Source organism: Kryptolebias marmoratus, linkage group LG23 (assembly GCF_001649575.2).
Source record: "Kryptolebias marmoratus isolate JLee-2015 linkage group LG23, ASM164957v2, whole genome shotgun sequence".
Lineage (NCBI taxonomy): Eukaryota > Metazoa > Chordata > Actinopteri > Cyprinodontiformes > Rivulidae > Kryptolebias > Kryptolebias marmoratus.
In genome coordinates this window covers 15,423,683-15,443,012 of record NC_051452.1, presented here as the reverse complement: position 1 = coordinate 15,443,012, position 19,330 = coordinate 15,423,683, and the positions used below count along the sequence as shown (strand labels likewise).

Genomic DNA, 19,330 nt, shown 5'->3' with positions numbered 1-19,330 from the left:
GAGAAAACACTTGAAGGACCAACTTATTTTTCTGCATCAAGCCAACAAAACAACTTAAGAACTGTACAATGCATAATTAAAACTGGAATTTGGCTGTAAAAACTCTTAAGACTGATTAGGAATCATCAAAAATCAACCATGTCAGGGCTTTGGGATTGAACATCTTCATTAGAGTGTAATGAACTGCAGATACAATTTGTCAGTGAACTTGAACATGTATTAAAGGTTATGTGGGATATCTGGTCAAATTAATATGACACTGCATCAGTACTGATGCAGTGAATTGAGAAGCATTCTCTGTGTGAGTTGCCTTACAACATAGTAATTGAAATAAATTTTGGGGAGATTATCTTTTAGTTTACACAACTGTCTGTTTAAACATGCAAAATGTTTTCCTGTGAAACAACAAGAACAACAAAAATCAAGTAGAGCCATCTTATAGGTGCAAATGTTTTCACCTGTCTTCAGGATTTTGGTCTGTCCTCCGGCTCCTTTGTGTTCGGTCGATGCTGATTGTTTCCAACAATCTTTGGATCAAATCAGAGACTCTTGAATAGTCCAACAAGTTTCCTTGTCCCAGGATGGATGAAGCATTTGGTTCCATTCATCTCTCCTTTGACCAGTTTCCTGATCCCTGCTGGTGAAAAACATCCCCACAGCATGATGCTGCTACCACCATGATTTACTGTAGGGGTGGTGTTCTCAGCATAATGAGAGGTAGTAGGTTAGAACCAGACATGGTGTCCTTGATGGCTTAAAAGCTCTGTTTTAGGCCATCACTTTCCTCCACATGGTTGCTTTCTTTTGTCTTTAAGAAATGACTCTTATCCTGATATTTCTTCCATAAAGAACTACTCTGGTATGTAGTTTATAATAGTCCTTTGGGCAGATGCGGCTACTGCTCACTGCTTTCAGATCTACTTAACAGTATGTGTTTTAGCAGATAAGTGGAAATCTAGTAGTAGTGTTTCTCCTAAGCTGTTTGGCAAAGATTTGGCAAGATTTTTATGGATACAACCCACATATTCAAACAGGCTTTCTAACGGTATGAGATTTATTATCAAGAAGCACTGTTACAAGTATATAGTTAATCAAACACAAATTTTTACCTTTTTTGATAATTTAGTTGCTGAAAAAACATATGTTGCATAAACAGCATAAATCTTCAAAACATAATATTCATATGTATACATGCATTTGTAATTGCCTAGATTTGTTTGATAATAATTATGTAACCTAAATACTGTTTGTCCAGTTACAGGTTGTGCTGTCTTACATGTATTTAAAATAGTTTCAAGCAGTCTTTTTTGACTTGTGGACCTTGAATATTTATTTGTGTTTTGCTTGGATTCTACAGGGTCAGCAGTGTTACATTCATGTAAACAAAGAATAAAAATGTTCACAAAATTAAAAAGCTTTTTTGTCTATTTACATGAAATTCAACTTAACATTTTCCTATCTATCTATCTATCTATCTATCTATCTATCTATCTATCTATCTATCTATCTATCTATCTATCTATCTATCTATCTATCTATCTATCTATCTATCTATCTATCTATCTATCTATCTATCTATCTATCTATCTATCTATCTATCTATCTATCTATCTATCTATCTGTCCGTCCGTCCGTCCGTCCGTCCACAAGTACTTTTCATTTTATTGTAAAAATCTAAACATTTATTTTTGGATGCATCCTTAATCCCCCAGTCAAATGTACAATAAACGATCAGACATTACTAATGGAGAACCGAGCCTCAGTGTTGATTATCTCGGGGTTTGACTTGTACAGTCTTCCTTCACACCACATGGCAGGACTACACGGGAATTTGTGTCGCTGTTCAGATTTCAGCTAATTTCTTAAACTTCTAATCGCATCCAAAACTCGCAGATAAGGAAAATGTCACAGCTACAGGCGAGGTTTTTCACAGAGGACAAAAGGTGAGCCAGAAAGCAGGAAGTGACGGTACCAGTCGTCAAGTTAGCTAAATAATTAGCTGTTTACGCTAAGCTGTGTTAAATATGTGCTTTAGGCTTTAGGTTCATTTTGAACCAGAGCTAATGCCTGATTATGCGCATGCGCTGTAACCTAACATTCTGCCCGCGTGAGCAGCAGTTTCACGTTTTTGGCATGTTTTGCTACTTTAAGCTAACGATGCAAGAAGTTCGTCAGGACTTACTGATAACATTTAGACTCAAATGAACGTGATAAACACAGTTGGTATTTTTATTTTGTCTTTTATGTGTTCGTAGGTATGAAGTAGACGACGTTCCATTCTCCATCCCAGCTGCCTCAGAAGTGCAGGACCTCAGTAATATCATCAACAAGCTGCTCGAAGCAAAACATGGTGAACAGCACATTTAATTACTAATTCTAAACACGAACATGGGAATAATATAACCAGAAAAAACAATCCATATCCTCTTTGTTTAAAAGTTAAGCCTTTATACCCAGTAATAGAATGTTAAATACAGTTTTAGATCATATATAAATGCAGTACCTGTGAATATTTTAACACTGGATGTTTTGTTTTCACAGCGTCTCACACCAAGGTGGAGTTTGACTTCTTGGTCAAGGGTCAGTTCCTGCGAACGTCTCTGTCCTGTCACATTGAGGCTGAGGGAATATCAGTGGTACGACCTGCCGCTGTGCTAACACTGATGATGTTTCCTGTGATATACCTGCCACATAATATTATGTCTTCCTGATAAGCTTTGTTCAAACGAGTGCTGTGACAGTCTGAGGTCAAACAGCTTGGATCTGTCTCATCCCTGGGATGTTCTGCTTTTGTAATGAATTGTTAAAAACCAACAACCTGGGTCTTCTTGTCTCTCCTCAGGAAGACGTGGTGGAGATCGAGTATGTGGAGCGGATTACGGCCCCTGAGCCACAGGAGTGTATCACGCACGATGACTGGATCAGCTCTGTTCATGCAGACGCTGAGTGGTAAGATCACGAGAAAGCACCAAGATGGAGAATCAAGTCACTTTTCCCAGACTTTCTGGGTTGGTTTATGACATACTTGCATTACATTTAACATATTTAAAAAAATTAAATAAAATCAGTAAATAAATCAGTCTTTATTTTCAATTGGTATTCTAAATCACATAAAAATTACCTTAAAATGTAAGGATTTAACATTTAGAGTACTTTTTTTCAGAACTGGTATCAGTAGGCTAGTAGGGCTAAGCCCTCCCTGGTGTTTACAATATAAATGTTAAAATACCTAATTAACACAAATTTAAAATATTGTATGACATTTTGTGAAATTTACAACAAAACTCGTGCCAAACAGTCCCGAGAAAATCCCCATGTCTTTCCAAAGTGCTAACTTTTTACAGCCCCGTTCAGCCCCTTGTCTTGCGTGGTACACAATGATTGACAGCCGTCTTGTCCCGCCCACTCGGTTTGCTGCTCATTTGGGATAATTTAGTTCAGCCCAAGGCCTCAGGCTTTTGCCAATGAGAGTGGACGTACAATAATGTGTCTCGAGCGCGAGTGTATGTGGGCATGGTTTATCGTGGACTGAGATAAGTGCGATGGCGAGTGAGATAAACATAAACGAGTTGAATTATTTAATTTCTCACTCGTTTTGCTTATTGTCTTTGGGGGACAAACCGGAAGTGAAGAGGTTGGGAGCAGATAGACCCAAGGATATTCAGCGAGTGTAGCTAACAGATCTTTAACGAGGTGGTTATTAACCATTTTTACATCCCAGAAAAGTTGTCGGAGTGAGCTTCTCTTTAAATAAGGTAGGATTCCTTTAAAAAAAAGAAGCACTTTCCAATATTGCATGTCTTGTTGGATTTTACCTTATCAGTGTGATTAGTAAGGAGTGTGGTGCAGTGTTATGCAAAGCTGTTTGACTGGGAAAAATCATCTGAAATGATTATAGCTGAAGCTCTTAATGAAGGGAGTGAATATATCAGACAAGGCTCTATGTAAGACTGGTTTTTGGTGGTGGATTGTTTTAAGGTTGTCTTTGTGATGAAAGAGAACATAATGTCAATTTATAGTAGGTTTTCTTTATTTCAAATTGGATGCTTCTGTTGTTGAAATCCAAACTGCAGCGTTTTATTATATCTGTTAGCTCACCCTACAAATATCACCACCATCCGCCACTGGTTATTTACATACTCTGTGGTTATTTGCAGGCATAAATAATGGCAACAGAAGCTAGTTGTAGCACTTCTGGTGTAGCCTTATATTTCTGCCAAATACAAAATGTACAGAAATCTAAAGGTTTATGAAACAGCGTTAACATGACTGTTTCTTAAACCTGGTCCACTTGGATGTGTTTGTGAGCTAATAGTCCGAACGGACCCAGGCTGATTGTTTCTGTCTTAAAACAGCTCCAGCCTTAAAAAGGTTTAGCAGTTCAAGCTAATGTTATGTTTTAAATCTTTATATCACATAGCATTTCACATTAAACTGTTATTTTGACAGAAAATCTTTTAAAATCCTGACAGACCTGATCGCTGGTTCTCAGTCTCAGTCATCCAAGATAGTTAGTGGTTCATTTGTTTTTGCACATTTAAAGAATCTACCTTAACCTTTGTTAATTTGTCAACCTTCCCTTTATTTGACACAGACCGTCTGAACACATAAAGATAAACATTTTGAAACTGTAAAACAAAGCTAGTATTACAATCTGAATAATCCTGTTTTTGGTTTTTATTTGAAAGAAAAATTTGTTTGTATTTGTCAAAAATAGGAGTCAGAAGGAAGGTTTGTTTGGTTTTTTTTTTCTGCTTGAAGAAAACAAAATCCTGAATAAATCAGGGAATTATACATGAGTGATGCTTTTCATTTAGTGCTGCATTTTACTCCAAGGTATTGTTTTAATTTGTCAGGATTCTAACAGGTTGTTACGATAAGACAGCCAAGATTTGGTCTGTGGAGGGAAAACCTGTGATGACGATGGCCGGACACTCAGATGTTGTCAAAGATGTTGCCTGGGTCAAAAGAGGTGAGCAGGCTAAAACTCTAGACATCCCCTCTTTGTTAATCATCAGCATTAAACTCCGGATGCGTTGTCTGTGTAGACGGCCTGACGTCTCTGCTCCTGACGGCGTCTCTGGACCAGACTGTCCTTCTGTGGGAGTGGAACTCTGAGAGGAACAAAGTGAAAGCCAGGCACTGTTGTCGAGGACACACGGGAAGTGTCGACACCATTTCCACAGATCCCACAGGCTCAAAGGTAAAAACGTAGGGCAGAGAAAAAAACTTTGACAGAATGACAGAAAGAACATGAATTTGTGTCTCAGGATGTTTGTGTTTGTCCTCTTCAGTTCTGCAGTGGCTCCTGGGACAAAATGTTGAAGATCTGGTCAGCAGGTAAATCTAAAATGACTGAAATAAAGCTGGAGAAAGACACTAAAGTTCATACACCTAATACCAGCGCTGTCAAATCATTAAGTCTATATAAGTTTCTAAATGTTTTTTTTTAAGTTACCACTTGTGCTGAAAATCATGTAAGGTAGTTAAAATGTTCTGGTCAAAAAGGAAGATTTTTACTGAAGATTTGAGAGACTTTGACTTTATTAGCCTGTTTATTGAATTTGATTAAATGGAAACATCCCTGAATGAACATTGTTTGTGTTTAAATCTGACAAATAAACTACCAGTATTTAATCATTAAATCAGTATGCAGTAAATAACACTTCAACAAAGAGCACAGTTCATAACAATCATAAAGAAATATTCCTGATAAATCTTCCAGATTCAGCTAAAAGCCCCAACTTAGCCTTCTGTTCATCTTGTTGTCATCTGTGCAAAAGTTTAAGCAGAACGTAATACCCAGCTGTAACTACAGGTGGCACATGGTGTTAAATTAAGCAGACCAAATTGTACAAAGCTGCTATTATTGATGTTATGTAAAATGCATCTTTCTACTTGAACTGTGTGTTGATGAGCTGCCTTCAAATGTGATGCAGGTCCCAGATTATTTATAACTGGATTTAATAACAAAGACGCAGATAAATTTGTTTTTGTATCCTTTCGTGAAAGAAAGAAAAACTCACTAAGGTCACTAAAATAAGTAAAGAATATTGGTGATAAGAGTTGTTTTAATTAACTCATTTCCTGAATGAAATGCTGAAACTCCAGACATTAAAATGATTTTAAATACCTGGCATGAACTCTTTAGGGCAGCCTTACTGTGTAACTAGTGACTCCAGTACACATGAATCAAAAATGCTTTGATTGATCTACAGGTGCAAATGTTGAGCTCAGAGACCAGAACATTTAATTACAGCATTTCTTAATAAACAGTTAAAGTTGATCACAATGTTTTTTGTGCTTACAGTGCCCACAGACGAGGCGGACGAGGTGGAGGAGCCTGCTGACAGACCGAGGAAGAAGCAGAAGACTCAGCAGCTCGGCCTGACCAGGGTGAGTACAGAGATTCATCGAGAAAACATCGCTCCAGCTTTGAACAAAGCGAAGTTCACATTTTCTCTGGCTCACACAGACTCCTTTGATGACATTATCTGGACACAACGAAGCCGTGTCTTCAGTCCTGTGGTGCAACAGCGAGGAGGTTTGCAGTGCATCCTGGGATCACACTATTCGAGTGTGGGATGTTGAGACCGGAGCAATGAAGACCACACTGGTGAGAAAAACAAAGCTGTGGGATTTCAGGGAGGAGTTTTTATGAAACACTAAAGCGAGCAAGTTTTTTTTAGTCCTATCAGTTTGTCATTAGTGTGTGTGTGTGTATCTACTGGTTATTGTACTTGAAAGTAGCAGAACATTAACTCAAAGTAGTGAAGTGCTAGCTACAACAAAAAAGTAGCAAAAAGATAGCTAAAAATTTATTGTACCAAAATACTGGCTCAAAGTAAGAAAAATTGTGTCAAAACCTAAAAATAGCACATTACTAACTAAAAGAGCCAAAAGCTTGTTAAAGCTAAAAGTAGTAAATGGTTTACTGAAACTGTTTTAGCTAACATTTGGTGTTTTGTTACTTTCAGCTAAATGCTGAAAGTAACAAAAGACTAGTTATAGGTTAAAAGTAGCAAAGAGGTAGCTAAATTTAGCCGAATAATGGCTTTTAACTAAAATTAGCATTAGTAGAAAATGCAATAGCAGAAGTATGCTGAATAGATTTTAAGAGAATGTTTTTGAAGGATTTTAATATATTTTAATAGCTATTTATTTGCTAATAAACTTAAATGATTTTAAATGTATAAAAGTTACTTTTGCTCAAGGTTATCACACTGCAGACTCTCATATTGACCCATGCCGAATCTCACATGAGGTTTTACTAGACTACAGTGACTTACATTTTATTTGTCTGCGCGGTGTTTCACAGAACAGTTTTTGTCTTTCCACAGACGGGCAGTAAAGTGTTTAACTGCGTCTCCTACTCTCCTTTGTGTCGATGGCTGGCCTCAGGCAGCACAGACAGACACATAAGACTCTGGGACCCTCGCACCAAAGGTACCACTGCGCTCAAAGTGCACCCCACATTTTGTCTTGATAGATTTTCTTCCTATAACAATTTTTTTTTATCCCTTTATTTGCCATGTGTTCTGGTCAGACGGAGCTCTGGTGCTGCTGTCTCTGACCTCGCACACTGGTTGGGTCACCGCTGTCAAGTGGTCTCCGTCAAACGAGCACCAGCTCGTCTCTGGTTCTCTGGACAACCTGGTCAAACTCTGGGACACCAGAAGGTCTGTAAACATGCTGTGTACTCTTTATATTCTTGGTGAAACTCGAGTTGCAATCACAAATCAAAAATATCTTGAAACTGAGTCCTGTCAAAGTTACAATGTCTATAAGATATTGAGGACTGATAGCCCAGATTGTTGCCATGGTAACTGTTGTTTATTGTATTGTTGAGTTTCTTCTTCAATACAACAGAAAGTGGAGAAACACCAACATCAGAAACTGGCCAGTGACAACTTTTTGAAAATCAGCGGCTAATTAAATTGTGCTAATTGTTTTTTTTTATTTTTTATTTAAATTACTTCTGCCAGCAGGTGGCGCTTGGTACTTATTATCCACTTATCAGTAGATTTTAATAATTTAAATCAAAATATGGCAGCAGATTTTCAAATTGTACTAAGTACTGCATAACTTATTTTCTTTGGTACTTATGAAGCAAACTGGCTACGTTGACTCTGTAAACCTGAGTTAACAGAATCTCAAAGAAATGTTAAAGATAAACTAAAAAAACAGGTGATAAAAGTGTCCCTTTGATTTTATACCCATCTGCCTTTCAGTGTCATTAAAGATGGAAAAATAAACATAGATAATAATTTTGATAAAGTGCTAGTGTTAAATTATATAATTTACAATAAATTTCCACATGGCTTGCCATTTATTATTGTAATGTACAACTGATTGGACATAATGTAGAAAAGACAGAAAAGGACTTATAGCTGACCATGAGCCCAAAGGAACTGCCAACACCATCTCCACAGTGACGCATGGTGGTGGTAGCATCATGCTCTGTGTACTGAGCATTAAGCAGGGCTGATGTCTGATCACAAGCCAAAACTAATCTAAAGAGGCCCCTGCTGTTAGAAAGTAGGAAATAAAATATAATAGTCCTACCATGTGAGCCAATAAATCGGCTGCAGGATGACTTTCACGTCACTCTCCCGTCAGGCCATAATCCTCTCAGCAAACGGCTGATTTTGTAATTTATTACCTTCATTATCAAAACTCTCATACATTGGTCATGTACAGTTTATTAGTGAAAGTCAAAGATAAAGTTCTGGATTGAATTTTAAATAAATCCTCCTCAAAAATAGCTGAAAAATCCTTGTTGTAAATTAATTGATGTTTCTCCTTTTATTCTTACAAACAGATCTCCTTTTAAACAACAACAAAAAATGGCTTTAACATTTCTGCACTGCAGACGACTTGGACCTGGGTTTAATTTTTCAGAAACTATTGGACGTATTTCTGGTATTCCAGTATAAATGAGGGGCAGACGGTGCAGAGCAGGACATCCTGTTCAGTCCACCCATCAGAAAGTAAACAGACTTCTGGTTCTGTGTGGAACCAGCTTCCTGCCTTTGTCACGATAAAGTTAGAGACCACTTACTCTGTCTATACAAACTGTATTGGAACATGTTGTAAATAGATTTATTTATTATTATGTCATAATTTTCATTAATTGTGGACTAAATGCTGCTTTTTAATTAAAAGCTTAGCATTCCTTGAAAGAGTGCATATCTCTAAGATCATCTTATGATGAGAAGGAACGGAGTCGTAGGTGTTTCAGTCAAACCTGGGAAATGATTTTATTTGTGGTCTGTTAGAGCATGACTCTCAGCTACTACCACATCAAACTTTAGCTCAATATCTGTAGAATCAATGGAATTGTAGCCATTTTTGTGTATGTTAACTGGGTCTTGAATCTTGAATTGGGTTGACACCTAAAATTAATCAGTTGTAGATAAGGGGTGTCGGTTATTGTTCATTTATTCATTCCAGAAATTGGAGTGTGAGAATCCATTTTCAAAGTTTTCACTGATACACATGCTAATCGTGTTATTTTTTTATGGCGTTTCCAATGTTATGTTAGCATCTATGCTAATTGCTGGTCGTTAGCCTGTGATTTTGGAATATGTTTTTATTTTATTAGGCATGAAAACCTTCAAATCTATTACAAACCTGACAGTCACAAACAATCAAAGTGCATCAACACTCGTTTTACAATTGTTATTGAATCGTGAGGCTCCCACTCCAATTGTAGACATTCCTTGAATACTTTCTGACGGTTTCATTCAAATATGTTGGTTCATGAGATATTTTGCTAACAGACAAACAAGCAAAGGCATAAGTGACTAACTCTATCCTTATCCTTAAGCTGTAAGGCTCCTCTGTATGACCTGGCAGCCCACGAGGACAAAGTGTTTTGTGTGGACTGGACAGAAAATGAAGTAAGATAAAATACCTTTTTATCTTCAGATTTCAGCCTCACACACAGCTTCCAGACCTAATTTAAGCTGAGACATAATTTTAGAGCCTAACCTGTTGTGTGTTTGTGTTTTCCAGCTAATCCTAAGTGGCGGTGCAGATAACAGGCTGTACACCTACAGGTACTCATCCTGTCAGACAGATGCAGGGGCGTAGTCTGCAGAGCTCCAACACCTCCATCACCGCAGGAGCAAACACATCGATCACAACAGACTGACTGCTGGCCGAAAAAAATATTTTTGCTTTGTTCATCCTGTATCTTGGTTGTTTTTACACACATTTTCTTATGGCTTGTCTTTGTTTCCCTGTGTCCCAATCATATAAATTAATTTTGTCTCCCAAAATGCCTCTTCAGCTTCATTTAAAAGTTCTCAATGTAAAAAGCAAAACTCTTAATCATTGCCCACCACTGCAAGGATGTACCTCTACTGGTGATTAACCTTTGGAGTTAACCCAATTCAAGATGGCCACCAAGGCTAATCAGACTTAGCAAATGCAAAAATTGTGATAACTCTGTTAGTTCTACAGATATTGAGCTAAAAATGAGTTTAATAGAAGCTGAGTAACTCACAAGGGGATTTCCAAAGAGATGTTAGCTGAAACCTATCTCAGAATAATATGCAGTGTCTTAAGAAATTAGAAAAGTGGATAAGCAGAGGACTAAAGACTTATTAGGCCAAAATATTATTTATGGAAGACAAAAAAATATTTGAAAACCATGTTGTTAGGAAATATAAAGCAAAGACTTGAGATATCCTTCAGCTGAGCATTAACTGTACGCCAAAACCTCACCAGAAAAGGTCTCCAGAAGCCTTTTTAACAAGGAAGACAGATAATGATGTACGCCACATTACACAAGAACTGTCCTAATAAAGTAATTGTCTTGTCATAAATCCAGACGTTTAAAATTGTCTCCAAACAAGGTTTGAAGAGAGGAATGACTGATTGCCTGCAGCCTCTGTAAAGCAGAGCATTTCAGCCTGCTATCTTGTCAATATTATCAAAAATAAAGTATTGATTACAAAAGTCTTGTAACATTTGGTACATCTACAACTGCTTGGCTTTTAGAGTCAACACATTTCAAAATGGCCGCCACAGAGAATTAACCTAAGAAAACAAAAATGGCTGCAAGTCTGTCAGTTTTACAGATAATGACCTAAAATTTGGTGTGGTAGTAGCCCCGAGTCATCTTCGACATGTGCTTTGAGCACGAACTGGTTGCATAAAGTCTTTGATTAAAACTTTAAGCTTTAACTTTTAGAGTCAACCAGTTGCTTTAACACTGGCACAAAAAGCAGCCGAATGCTGTGCCTTTAAATAAGGCGGTGGCAGAAGCTTGGGTAATTATTAGCTTGAATTAAACTGACCACAGCATAAAATGAGATAAATGTTCACTAAAATGAGACATAAAGATAGGAAAAAATGTGTTCTGCTCAGGTTCGTCTTCATTTTTACTGTGGTTAGGTTCAAAAACTTGGATTACAGCCTGTCTTGTGACAGCTGAGGCTGCTGTTTGGCACATTTTTTTCACCTTTCCAGTCGTAATTTATTATTTACTGCTACAGAAATGTCTTCACACATAGCTATCCAAAGACAAAGGGAGCTAAATATAGACAAAAGGGAATTCGATAAAGATAAAATCAAACTGGTTTTACAAAATGATGCAACTCCTTTTTGCTGTTTTGTCATCTTGTGAACTTCCTCGTGTTTTTTTGTCTTGTGGAAAAAGAATTTTCCCTCCCATTTCCTGTTCTGGTTTGACTAAACGATAAAACCGAGAGCTGCCACTCCTCCAAAAGGAACAGCTTTCTTTAGTGTGGGTTTGAAGTCAGTAAAAAAATTGTGCAGCAAACTGACAAAAATTTTTTTCACTCAACACTCACAAAAGGACCTGAGGACTAATACACCATAAGGTCATAAATATTTTTTTAAAAGTCAGTGTTGAGCAATTTTTTTTATTGTGAAAATGTGGAAACGCACTAAGACTGGAGTTTTTTTTTTTTTTTTTTTACAAAGGGCCAAAAGTGTCATATTCTAATAAACATGATTAAATAGTGTGTGTTAATTAAGCTTGGAATTAAGAATACCAAAGTAGAAACCTTGATATCCATTTCGTAACTAAATAAATCAAAGTGCTTTAGTTGACTCCTCACTGTTGACTGTAGACTTGCTGTCAGATGTTAACGTATACGTTAAAGGAAGTGAGACATGAGAACCCTGAAGTTGAAGCCCAAACTAGACCTGAGTCCTCATTGTGGTCCCAGTAGACGTTTTAAGTCCCGCCTCTCCGTTAAAATGAATGGAATATCTGCCAAGGGAAAACATAAAACACCTCAGATTGATTTTTTCAGGTATTGACCCTTGATGTAATTTGTACTTTACTGGTTTATGTTCAAATGCTGATTTTTCTAAAAGGTTTAGCTGTAAGTAAGTCTGTCAGAGCGTGTTTAAAAGAAAGGTCACGTGACACCATATTTGTGTGTGAGGTAAGTAGGCGGGGCTTAAACTCCACATCTACTGAGCAGGTCCTGGTTCCAAAAATACTACATGGCAGCTTCTGTAAACATGACCTCATGGCTTCAGTTTTGAACAAGAACAGGAGGCAGAGACTCAGTCTTTTTATGTCATTGAGCCTCAGTGACAGTTTAGGTCATGTTCCGATGCTCTCCCGCAAAGAAACCATAAATTAATAAATATCTGGTAAAATATAAAACCTTTTTTACATAAAATTTATGTTTCGGATAATATCACATTTAAATATTTTATTGCTTTTATAATATATCTGTTTATTAATTTCCTCTTTGAATCAGAAGAATACATTTGTTTTAATTTATTTTTATTTTTTGCGGCACTTTTAGACCTTAAGACAGAGCGGGAGAAATCCCTCGCCTCTGAGAGGTCGTCTCTAATAGACGATCTTTGTCGTGAGCTGACAGACAGCGACCCCTCGCGCCCGGACTGCGCAGCCGCAGTCACTCTGCATATCCTGTTTGTCTGACTCAGAGGATGATGGCTATCGGGAGGGGAGGTTAGCCGCCGGACTGCGCTGCATAGATGCTCTCGCTGCTGGACAACACCAAAAACAAGGTAGCAGGCTATCCACTTAATTTCATATTTTTGTAGAAGAGCAAAGAAAAGGAAAAAAGTAAATATATGTATTTATTTACGGCTCATTCGCTGGGTTAAGGTTCGTAAGACGCAGTGACACTTGCTACTACTAGCTTTGCTGCTAGCACAGGAGCTCCTTAATTGTTTATTTTATCGACTACCGCGACTGATTTGTCTCCTCTGTCGTAACTTTATGCTTCGCACTAATAAATATCCGAGTGGTACGGTGCTGGTAGCAGTTCCTGGTGAAACTGAACACCTGCTTGACACCAGCTGGCTCGGCTCGGAGAGTCGCTCCGGTCGCAGGTGACTGCTGCAAGAACCAGATATAATCAGCCCTTTTTAGCCTGTAGCACCGGTGAGTTGTGCTCAGCCACAAAGAGGACATATAATAACTTGATTATAACTCAGCAGCTGTCAGCTCAGATGTCAGGCTGTGTTTGGTGCAAAGCCAGGACTTCAGTCATCTCTTGGTTGTTTAAATGTCAAAGTTTGTCTTCAGACAGTCAGAAATGTTTGGGCTTGTCCTTCTGTGAGAGTATCCTTTAAAAACCTTAAAAATACATGCTGAAATAAGGTAAGATAATTATAATACTTCACACTTTCTGTGTAACTCCATCCTCTTCATGTATGTTTTTGATTTTAGAAGAGAAAGCAGCTGATATCCAGTGATGGACGGGTGAGTAGCTGATGAATCCAACCCACAGCTTTAGGTTGATGTGAGCAGAGCGCTGTAGACACATTTCACAGAGCGGTTGCGCTCGGCTCCAGGTTTGCAGGAGACATGCTGAGCGGCGGCCGGGCCTTGCTTGGAGAGGACAGCTCGGTGATGGCCCGCATGCAGAAGAAGTTCTGGAAGACCAAGCAGTTCCTCATCAAAGCCACGGGCAAGAAGGAGGACGAGTACGTGGTGGCTTCAGATGCTGACCTGGACGCAAAGCTCGAGGTTAGGGAACATGTTTCAGATGCTAAGCCTTTTTCATTCACTCATCAGTTATTTAGTAAACATTATGTCCCTCCCCTGTTGGTGTTTGGTTTCTCCTCTCATAGTGTCTCCCCACTCAGATACTTTTGAAATGATTCCTAATATATATATCAGGGGTCGGGAACCTTTTTGACTCAGAGAGCCATGAAAGCAAATTATTTGGAAATTTATTTCAGTGAGAGCCATATATATTTTAAGACCGAATTCAACTAAATGTGAGAATAATAAGCCTCTGAATTTATTCTTTTAAATAATGTTGTTATAATACTCACCATTAATGCGACTTCTGGTGCTGCATGGATTTGCTGATGGCTTTGTAGTCTGGTTGGTACTTGGTGAGGTTAAGCTTCATGCAGGCATTGAGGCTTTCATCCGTTAAACGTGATCGTAGGTTGGACTTGATGTTTTTAAGATGTGAAAATGACTGCTCACATGAATACGTGGATCCAAACATGGTCAATACAGCAATACTCACACGCTTCAGTGTGTCGTATGTGACAGGAAGCGCGTTCCAAGTTTGGATAATCAGCTGGTCTTCGGGTTGAAGTTTTTTCATTTCTGTCCACATGTGCTTGCTCGCCAACTCCGCTTTCTGTCGTGCGATTCTTTCCAAATCTTCATTCAGTGACTTGAACTTATTCACCCACATGTCTGAGGCCTTCAGGTCAGCCACTTCTGCTTCAAAATCTCTGACGGAGACGGCAGGAATGTAACTCAGGTCGTCTGCGTTCAGTGAACACTCGTTTGGATGGGTGATGAACTTAAAAAGACGAGTGTGCTCACGAAATTCTCCAAAGCGTGCTTTGAACGACTGTAGGAGACTGGATGTGAAGCCAGCTAGCTGTTTGAGATCAAAGTTTTTAGTGGGCTCACTTGCTGTGCATGCATCTTTAAATTGTCTCACTTTTTCAAAATGTAGTAAACGACCTGTTTCAAGATCCATGATAAAGAGCTCCAGCTTGTTTTCAAAAGCAAACACGGCGTGTTGAAGGGATAACACTGTATTTCCAATGCCTTGCATTTTCACGTTGAGCTGGTTCAGATGTTCAGTCATATCCACGAGATAGTAAAACTTGAGGAGCCACTCAGTTTCGGCTAGCTCAGGATGCTCAATGCCTTTCATTTCAAGGAAAGTCCGGATTTCGTTCAGGCAAGCCGCAAAACGGCTGAGCACCTTCCCTCTTGACAACCAACGCACATTGCTGTGCAGAAGCAGACCATGATAGTTATTTCCAACTTCATCCAGCAGTGTTTTAAACTGGCGATCATTTAAGGCTCGGGCAACAATAAAGTTGATCACACGAACGACCAGCGACATCACTTCGCCAAGCTGCCCGTCACACATCTGAGCACAAAGTGCCTCCTGGTGTAGAATGCAATGGAAACTTAGGATGGGTCTACTTTCATGTTCACGGAGAAGCGCCACAAATCCTTTGTTTTTTCCCACCATACACGGAGCACCATCAGTACACACTGAGAGAAGTTTATCCATTGGTAGATTTTTTTCACGAGCAAACTCCATGAAAGACTTGAATAAATCTTCACCTCTTGTGGACCCTTTTATTGGCAGAACAGCAAGACTTTCTTCGCGCAGTGTGTCACCAGCAGCATATCTTGCAATCACACTGAACTGCGACAAATGACTTACGTCTGTTGACTCATCCAAAGCCAGGGAAAAGAACGGCGCTGCATTTATGTCCTTCACTTGCGTTTCCTCCACTTGGGTTGCCATCATGACGGTACGATCATGAACAGTTCTTGCCGACAGAGGCATGTCTTGTATCCGTTTGATTATCTTGTCTTTGTTCGGAAGATCATCAAAAAGTTCATTGGCTACATCCAGCATGAACGTTTTAGCATACTCGCCATCTGTGAATGGTTTTCCGTTCCTCACTATTGCTAAAGATCCAGCAAAACTAGCGGAATTATAGTCACCTTGCCGGGTCCATACGCGGAGATGCTGCTGGGTAGCTTGCACCCTGCTCAGTAGCTCTTGGCACGCTTTCTTTCGGCTGTCTCCCGCAGGGTATTTTGATGCAAAGGTAGCATGTCGTGTGTCAAAGTGCCGCTTCACATTCGACCGTTTCATCGATGCAATTTTGTCATTGCAAATTAGGCACACCGCAGAACCTGCTCTCTCCACAAAGGCGAATTCTTCAGTCCATTCGTCCTGAAATGTACGATACTCATCATCTTTTTTTCTTTTCGCCATCTTCGTCGAAGGGTTAGCTTTGAGCTAATGACCGCTCAGACTGATTCAAAAGGGGGCGTTTACCTGTTTACCCAACAACGGCCAACGTGGGCTATTATCAGCCAATTAAAATAATGGACAATTGCTCCTGCAGCCAACTGCAGCCCTGAACAGGACATGAGCAGTGGAAAATCGATGGATTGATTAAAACAAGTGATAAAATTTTATGCTTTATCTGAAAAGCCGAAATCTGCGAGCCAGATGCAATCATCAAAAGAGCCACACCTGGCTCGCGAGCCATAGGTTCCCGACCCCTGATATATATATATATATATATATATAAAAGTAATAAAAAGGAAAAATTACTAAAAATAAATAAATAAATATCAATCATTGAATTTGAATTTTGGATAAAAATAATATTTTAAAAAACAATCTAATGAAACTGGCCTTGACAAGAAGGACTGTACCCCAAGAAAGAAAAAAATAATAATCTGCCCACAGGGACATGTCAAACTAAGCTGTGCCCTGTAATCAGTCAGTCTGCCAGTTTAAAGGGTGACAGGTAGTCACAGGGCTGTTTGGTATCATGGTGTGTACCACACTGAACATAGAGCACAGAAAGCTGAGGACAGAGTTGTCTCAGGAGCTTAGAATGACAATAATGGACATCATGTTAAAGGTAAAGACTATAAGACCATCTCCAAACAGCTGGATGTTCCTGTGACTACAGCTGCTCAGATTATTCAGAAGGTTAAGGTCCACAGGACTGGAGACAACCTCTCTGGACGTGTCCACAAGAGGACAACTGATGATAAATAGAAGAGACGGATAATACGATTGGTAACCAAAGAGTCCAGAACAACTTCTAAAGACATCAGAGGTGATCTCCAAGGGTGAAGTTCATCAATGTCAGATCACACCATCAATGACTGTTTGAGTCAAAGTGGACTTAATAGAAGACTACTTAGGAGGACAACATATCATAAAAAGACAGACTAAAATTTGCCAAAATGCACATTGAGAAACCATAAAGCTTCTGGCAGAATGTCCTTTGGACAGATGAGACAAAACTGGAGCTTTTTAACAACAACAAGTCCCATCAGCTCTGGGTTCACAGAGCTAAAAATGAAACATCCAAAGAAAAGAACCCTGTACCTACAGTGGAACATGGAGGAGGATCAGTTCTGTTCTCATATTTTATTTTAATTTTTTTTTATATTTGACCTTGAATAAGTCTGATACAGCTTCAAAAAAACAAGCAGTTTTAACTTTCTAAAGCCATCTTACATTATAAAACTGCACCTTCTAAAAATCCAGGGAATCTTAGTTCAGATTGAAATGAGAATCTTAAATTTCTTAAAACATCAGCTGTGAGAAGTGATGGTTGTTTTGGAGTATTGTTTTTGAAATTCTGTACACAAGCTCATAATATTTCTGCTTTATGGTGAAATGGAATATTTTGAGAATGAAGACAAAGAAGCTCAGACAGTCAACAGTGTGTTAGATGGTTTGGTATGAATGTTCCTGCTGGACGTAGTAAAGTTTCACTGAGCTTTTTGCTCGCTCTGGAACAAGATCAGGTCTCTTCTGTCCCCCGTGTGCTCAGATTCATCCCTAAGGAAACAGAAAGTGTTCAACAGTAGCTGCCAAGTGCTGCAGGAAATACAACCTTATAAAAAGTTTCGTGATCTTATTTTGAATTCAGAGCAGAATATTTTAAGTGAAGTAGTTTTTCTTAACAGAGAGTACAGATTTGATTTACTTCAGCACAGCAGCCTGATGGCCTGATCCTGTCATCAAGCTTTTTTGTTTGTTTGTTTTGCCTTTTTGTGTCCTGCAAACTTTACTTTTTGTAGATTAGCTGCTGTGTTTGGGATCATTGTTCTGTTGCATCATGACTCAGTTTGGTCCAATCTTCAGCTGTCAGACTCCAGAATCCTTTGGTCTTCAGAGAAGTTTAGGGTCGACTCAATGACTGCAAGGAGCCCAAACCATCAGCCCACAGTTGGTATGAGGTGTTTGTGCTGATATGCTGTGTGGTGCATTATGGGTAAACTTCTCTACATTGGTCTCGTTTTCTTCGATTTTGTTCCAGAAGTCTTGTGGTTCATTCAGACGAAACTTGACTTTGCCGCCATGTTGTTTTTAGAGAGAAGAGGCTGAAACTCCTCTAAACAAGCCATACTTGTTCAGTCTTTTTCCAAATGTCCTGTCATGACCTTTAACCTGCTAACTGAGGTCTGCAGACCTATAGTGAGTAAGGACAATGTACATTAATGAACATTGGATAAATGTAAATGTACCAACATTTTGTTGTCGTTTGTTGCCTTTGAATATACAGGTCCTTCTCAAAAAATTAGCATATTGTGATAAAGTTCATTATTTTCCATAATGTAATGATAAAAATTAAACTGTCATATATTTTAGATTCATTGCACACCAACTGAAATATTTCAGGTCTTTTATTGTTTTAATACTGATGATTTTGGCATACAGCTCATGAAAACCCAAAATTCCTATCTCAAAAAATTAGCATATCATGAAAAGGTTCTCTGAGCAAGCAATTAACCTAATCATCTTAATCAACGAAGTAACTCTAAACACCTGCAAAGGATTCCTGAGGCTTTTAAAAACTCCCAGCCTGGTTCATTACTCAAAACAGCAATCATGGGTAAGACTGCCGACCTGACTGCTGTCCAGAAGGCCATCATTGACACCCTCAAGCAAGAGGGTAAAACACAGAAAGATATTTCTGAACGAATGGGCTGTTCCCAGAGTGCTGTATCAAGGCACCTCAGTGGGAAGTCTGTGGGAAGGAAAAAGTGTGGCAGAAAACGCTGCACAACAAGAAGAGGTGACCGGACCCTGAGGAAGATTGTGGAGAAGGGCCAATTCCAGGCCTTGGGGGACCTGCGGAAGCAGTGGACTGAGTCTGGAGTAGAAACATCCAGAGCCACCGTGCACAGGCGTGTGCAGGAAATGGGCTACAGGTGCCACATTCCCCAGGTCAAGCCACTTTTGAACCAGAAACAGCGGCAGAAGCGCCTGACCTGGGCTACAGAGAAGCAGCACTGGACTGTTGCTCAGTGGTCCAAAGTACTTTT

The 19,330-nt window shown here is 39.0% G+C and overlaps 2 protein-coding genes across 3 annotated transcripts in view; both read left to right on the top strand.

The window, feature by feature from the left end:
• The first annotated feature begins 1,783 nt into the window (after nt 1–1,783).
• On the top strand, nt 1,784–10,283 carry wdr12 (WD repeat domain 12). The gene is made up of 13 exons (XM_017426844.3): nt 1,784–1,943; nt 2,256–2,350; nt 2,542–2,636; nt 2,843–2,949; nt 4,857–4,972; nt 5,049–5,203; nt 5,295–5,340; nt 6,311–6,396; nt 6,476–6,616; nt 7,341–7,446; nt 7,547–7,679; nt 9,830–9,902; nt 10,018–10,283. The coding sequence occupies exons 1-13, from the start codon at nt 1,903–1,905 to the stop codon at nt 10,093–10,095; spliced, it is 1,272 nt and encodes a 423-aa protein (XP_017282333.1). The 5' UTR covers nt 1,784–1,902; the 3' UTR covers nt 10,096–10,283.
• Nucleotides 10,284–12,898: 2,615 nt separating this feature from the next.
• The window catches only part of ical1 (islet cell autoantigen 1-like), a 26,806-nt gene continuing 20,374 nt past the window's right edge, over nt 12,899–19,330 (top strand). For both annotated transcript variants that reach the window (XM_017426843.3, XM_017426842.3), the window contains exons 1-3: nt 12,899–13,026; nt 13,694–13,726; nt 13,819–13,993. In XM_017426843.3, the coding sequence (XP_017282332.1) occupies nt 13,719–13,726; nt 13,819–13,993 (183 nt within the window). In that variant the 5' untranslated portion in view covers nt 12,899–13,026; nt 13,694–13,718. The remainder of the gene's footprint in view (nt 13,027–13,693; nt 13,727–13,818; nt 13,994–19,330) is intronic.

What these genes read in the sequence shown, in the direction of transcription:
- wdr12 (XM_017426844.3), top strand. Translation starts at nt 1,903, where the DNA reads ATGTCACAGCTACAGGCGAGGTTTTTCACAGAGGACAAAAG. An exon ending in GTTGAAGATCTGGTCAGCAG is followed by an intron (nt 5,341 to 6,310) that starts GTAAATCTAAAA and finishes TTGTGCTTACAG; the next exon opens with TGCCCACAGACGAGGCGGAC. An exon ending in CTGGGACCCTCGCACCAAAG is followed by an intron (nt 7,447 to 7,546) that starts GTACCACTGCGC and finishes TGTTCTGGTCAG; the next exon opens with ACGGAGCTCTGGTGCTGCTG.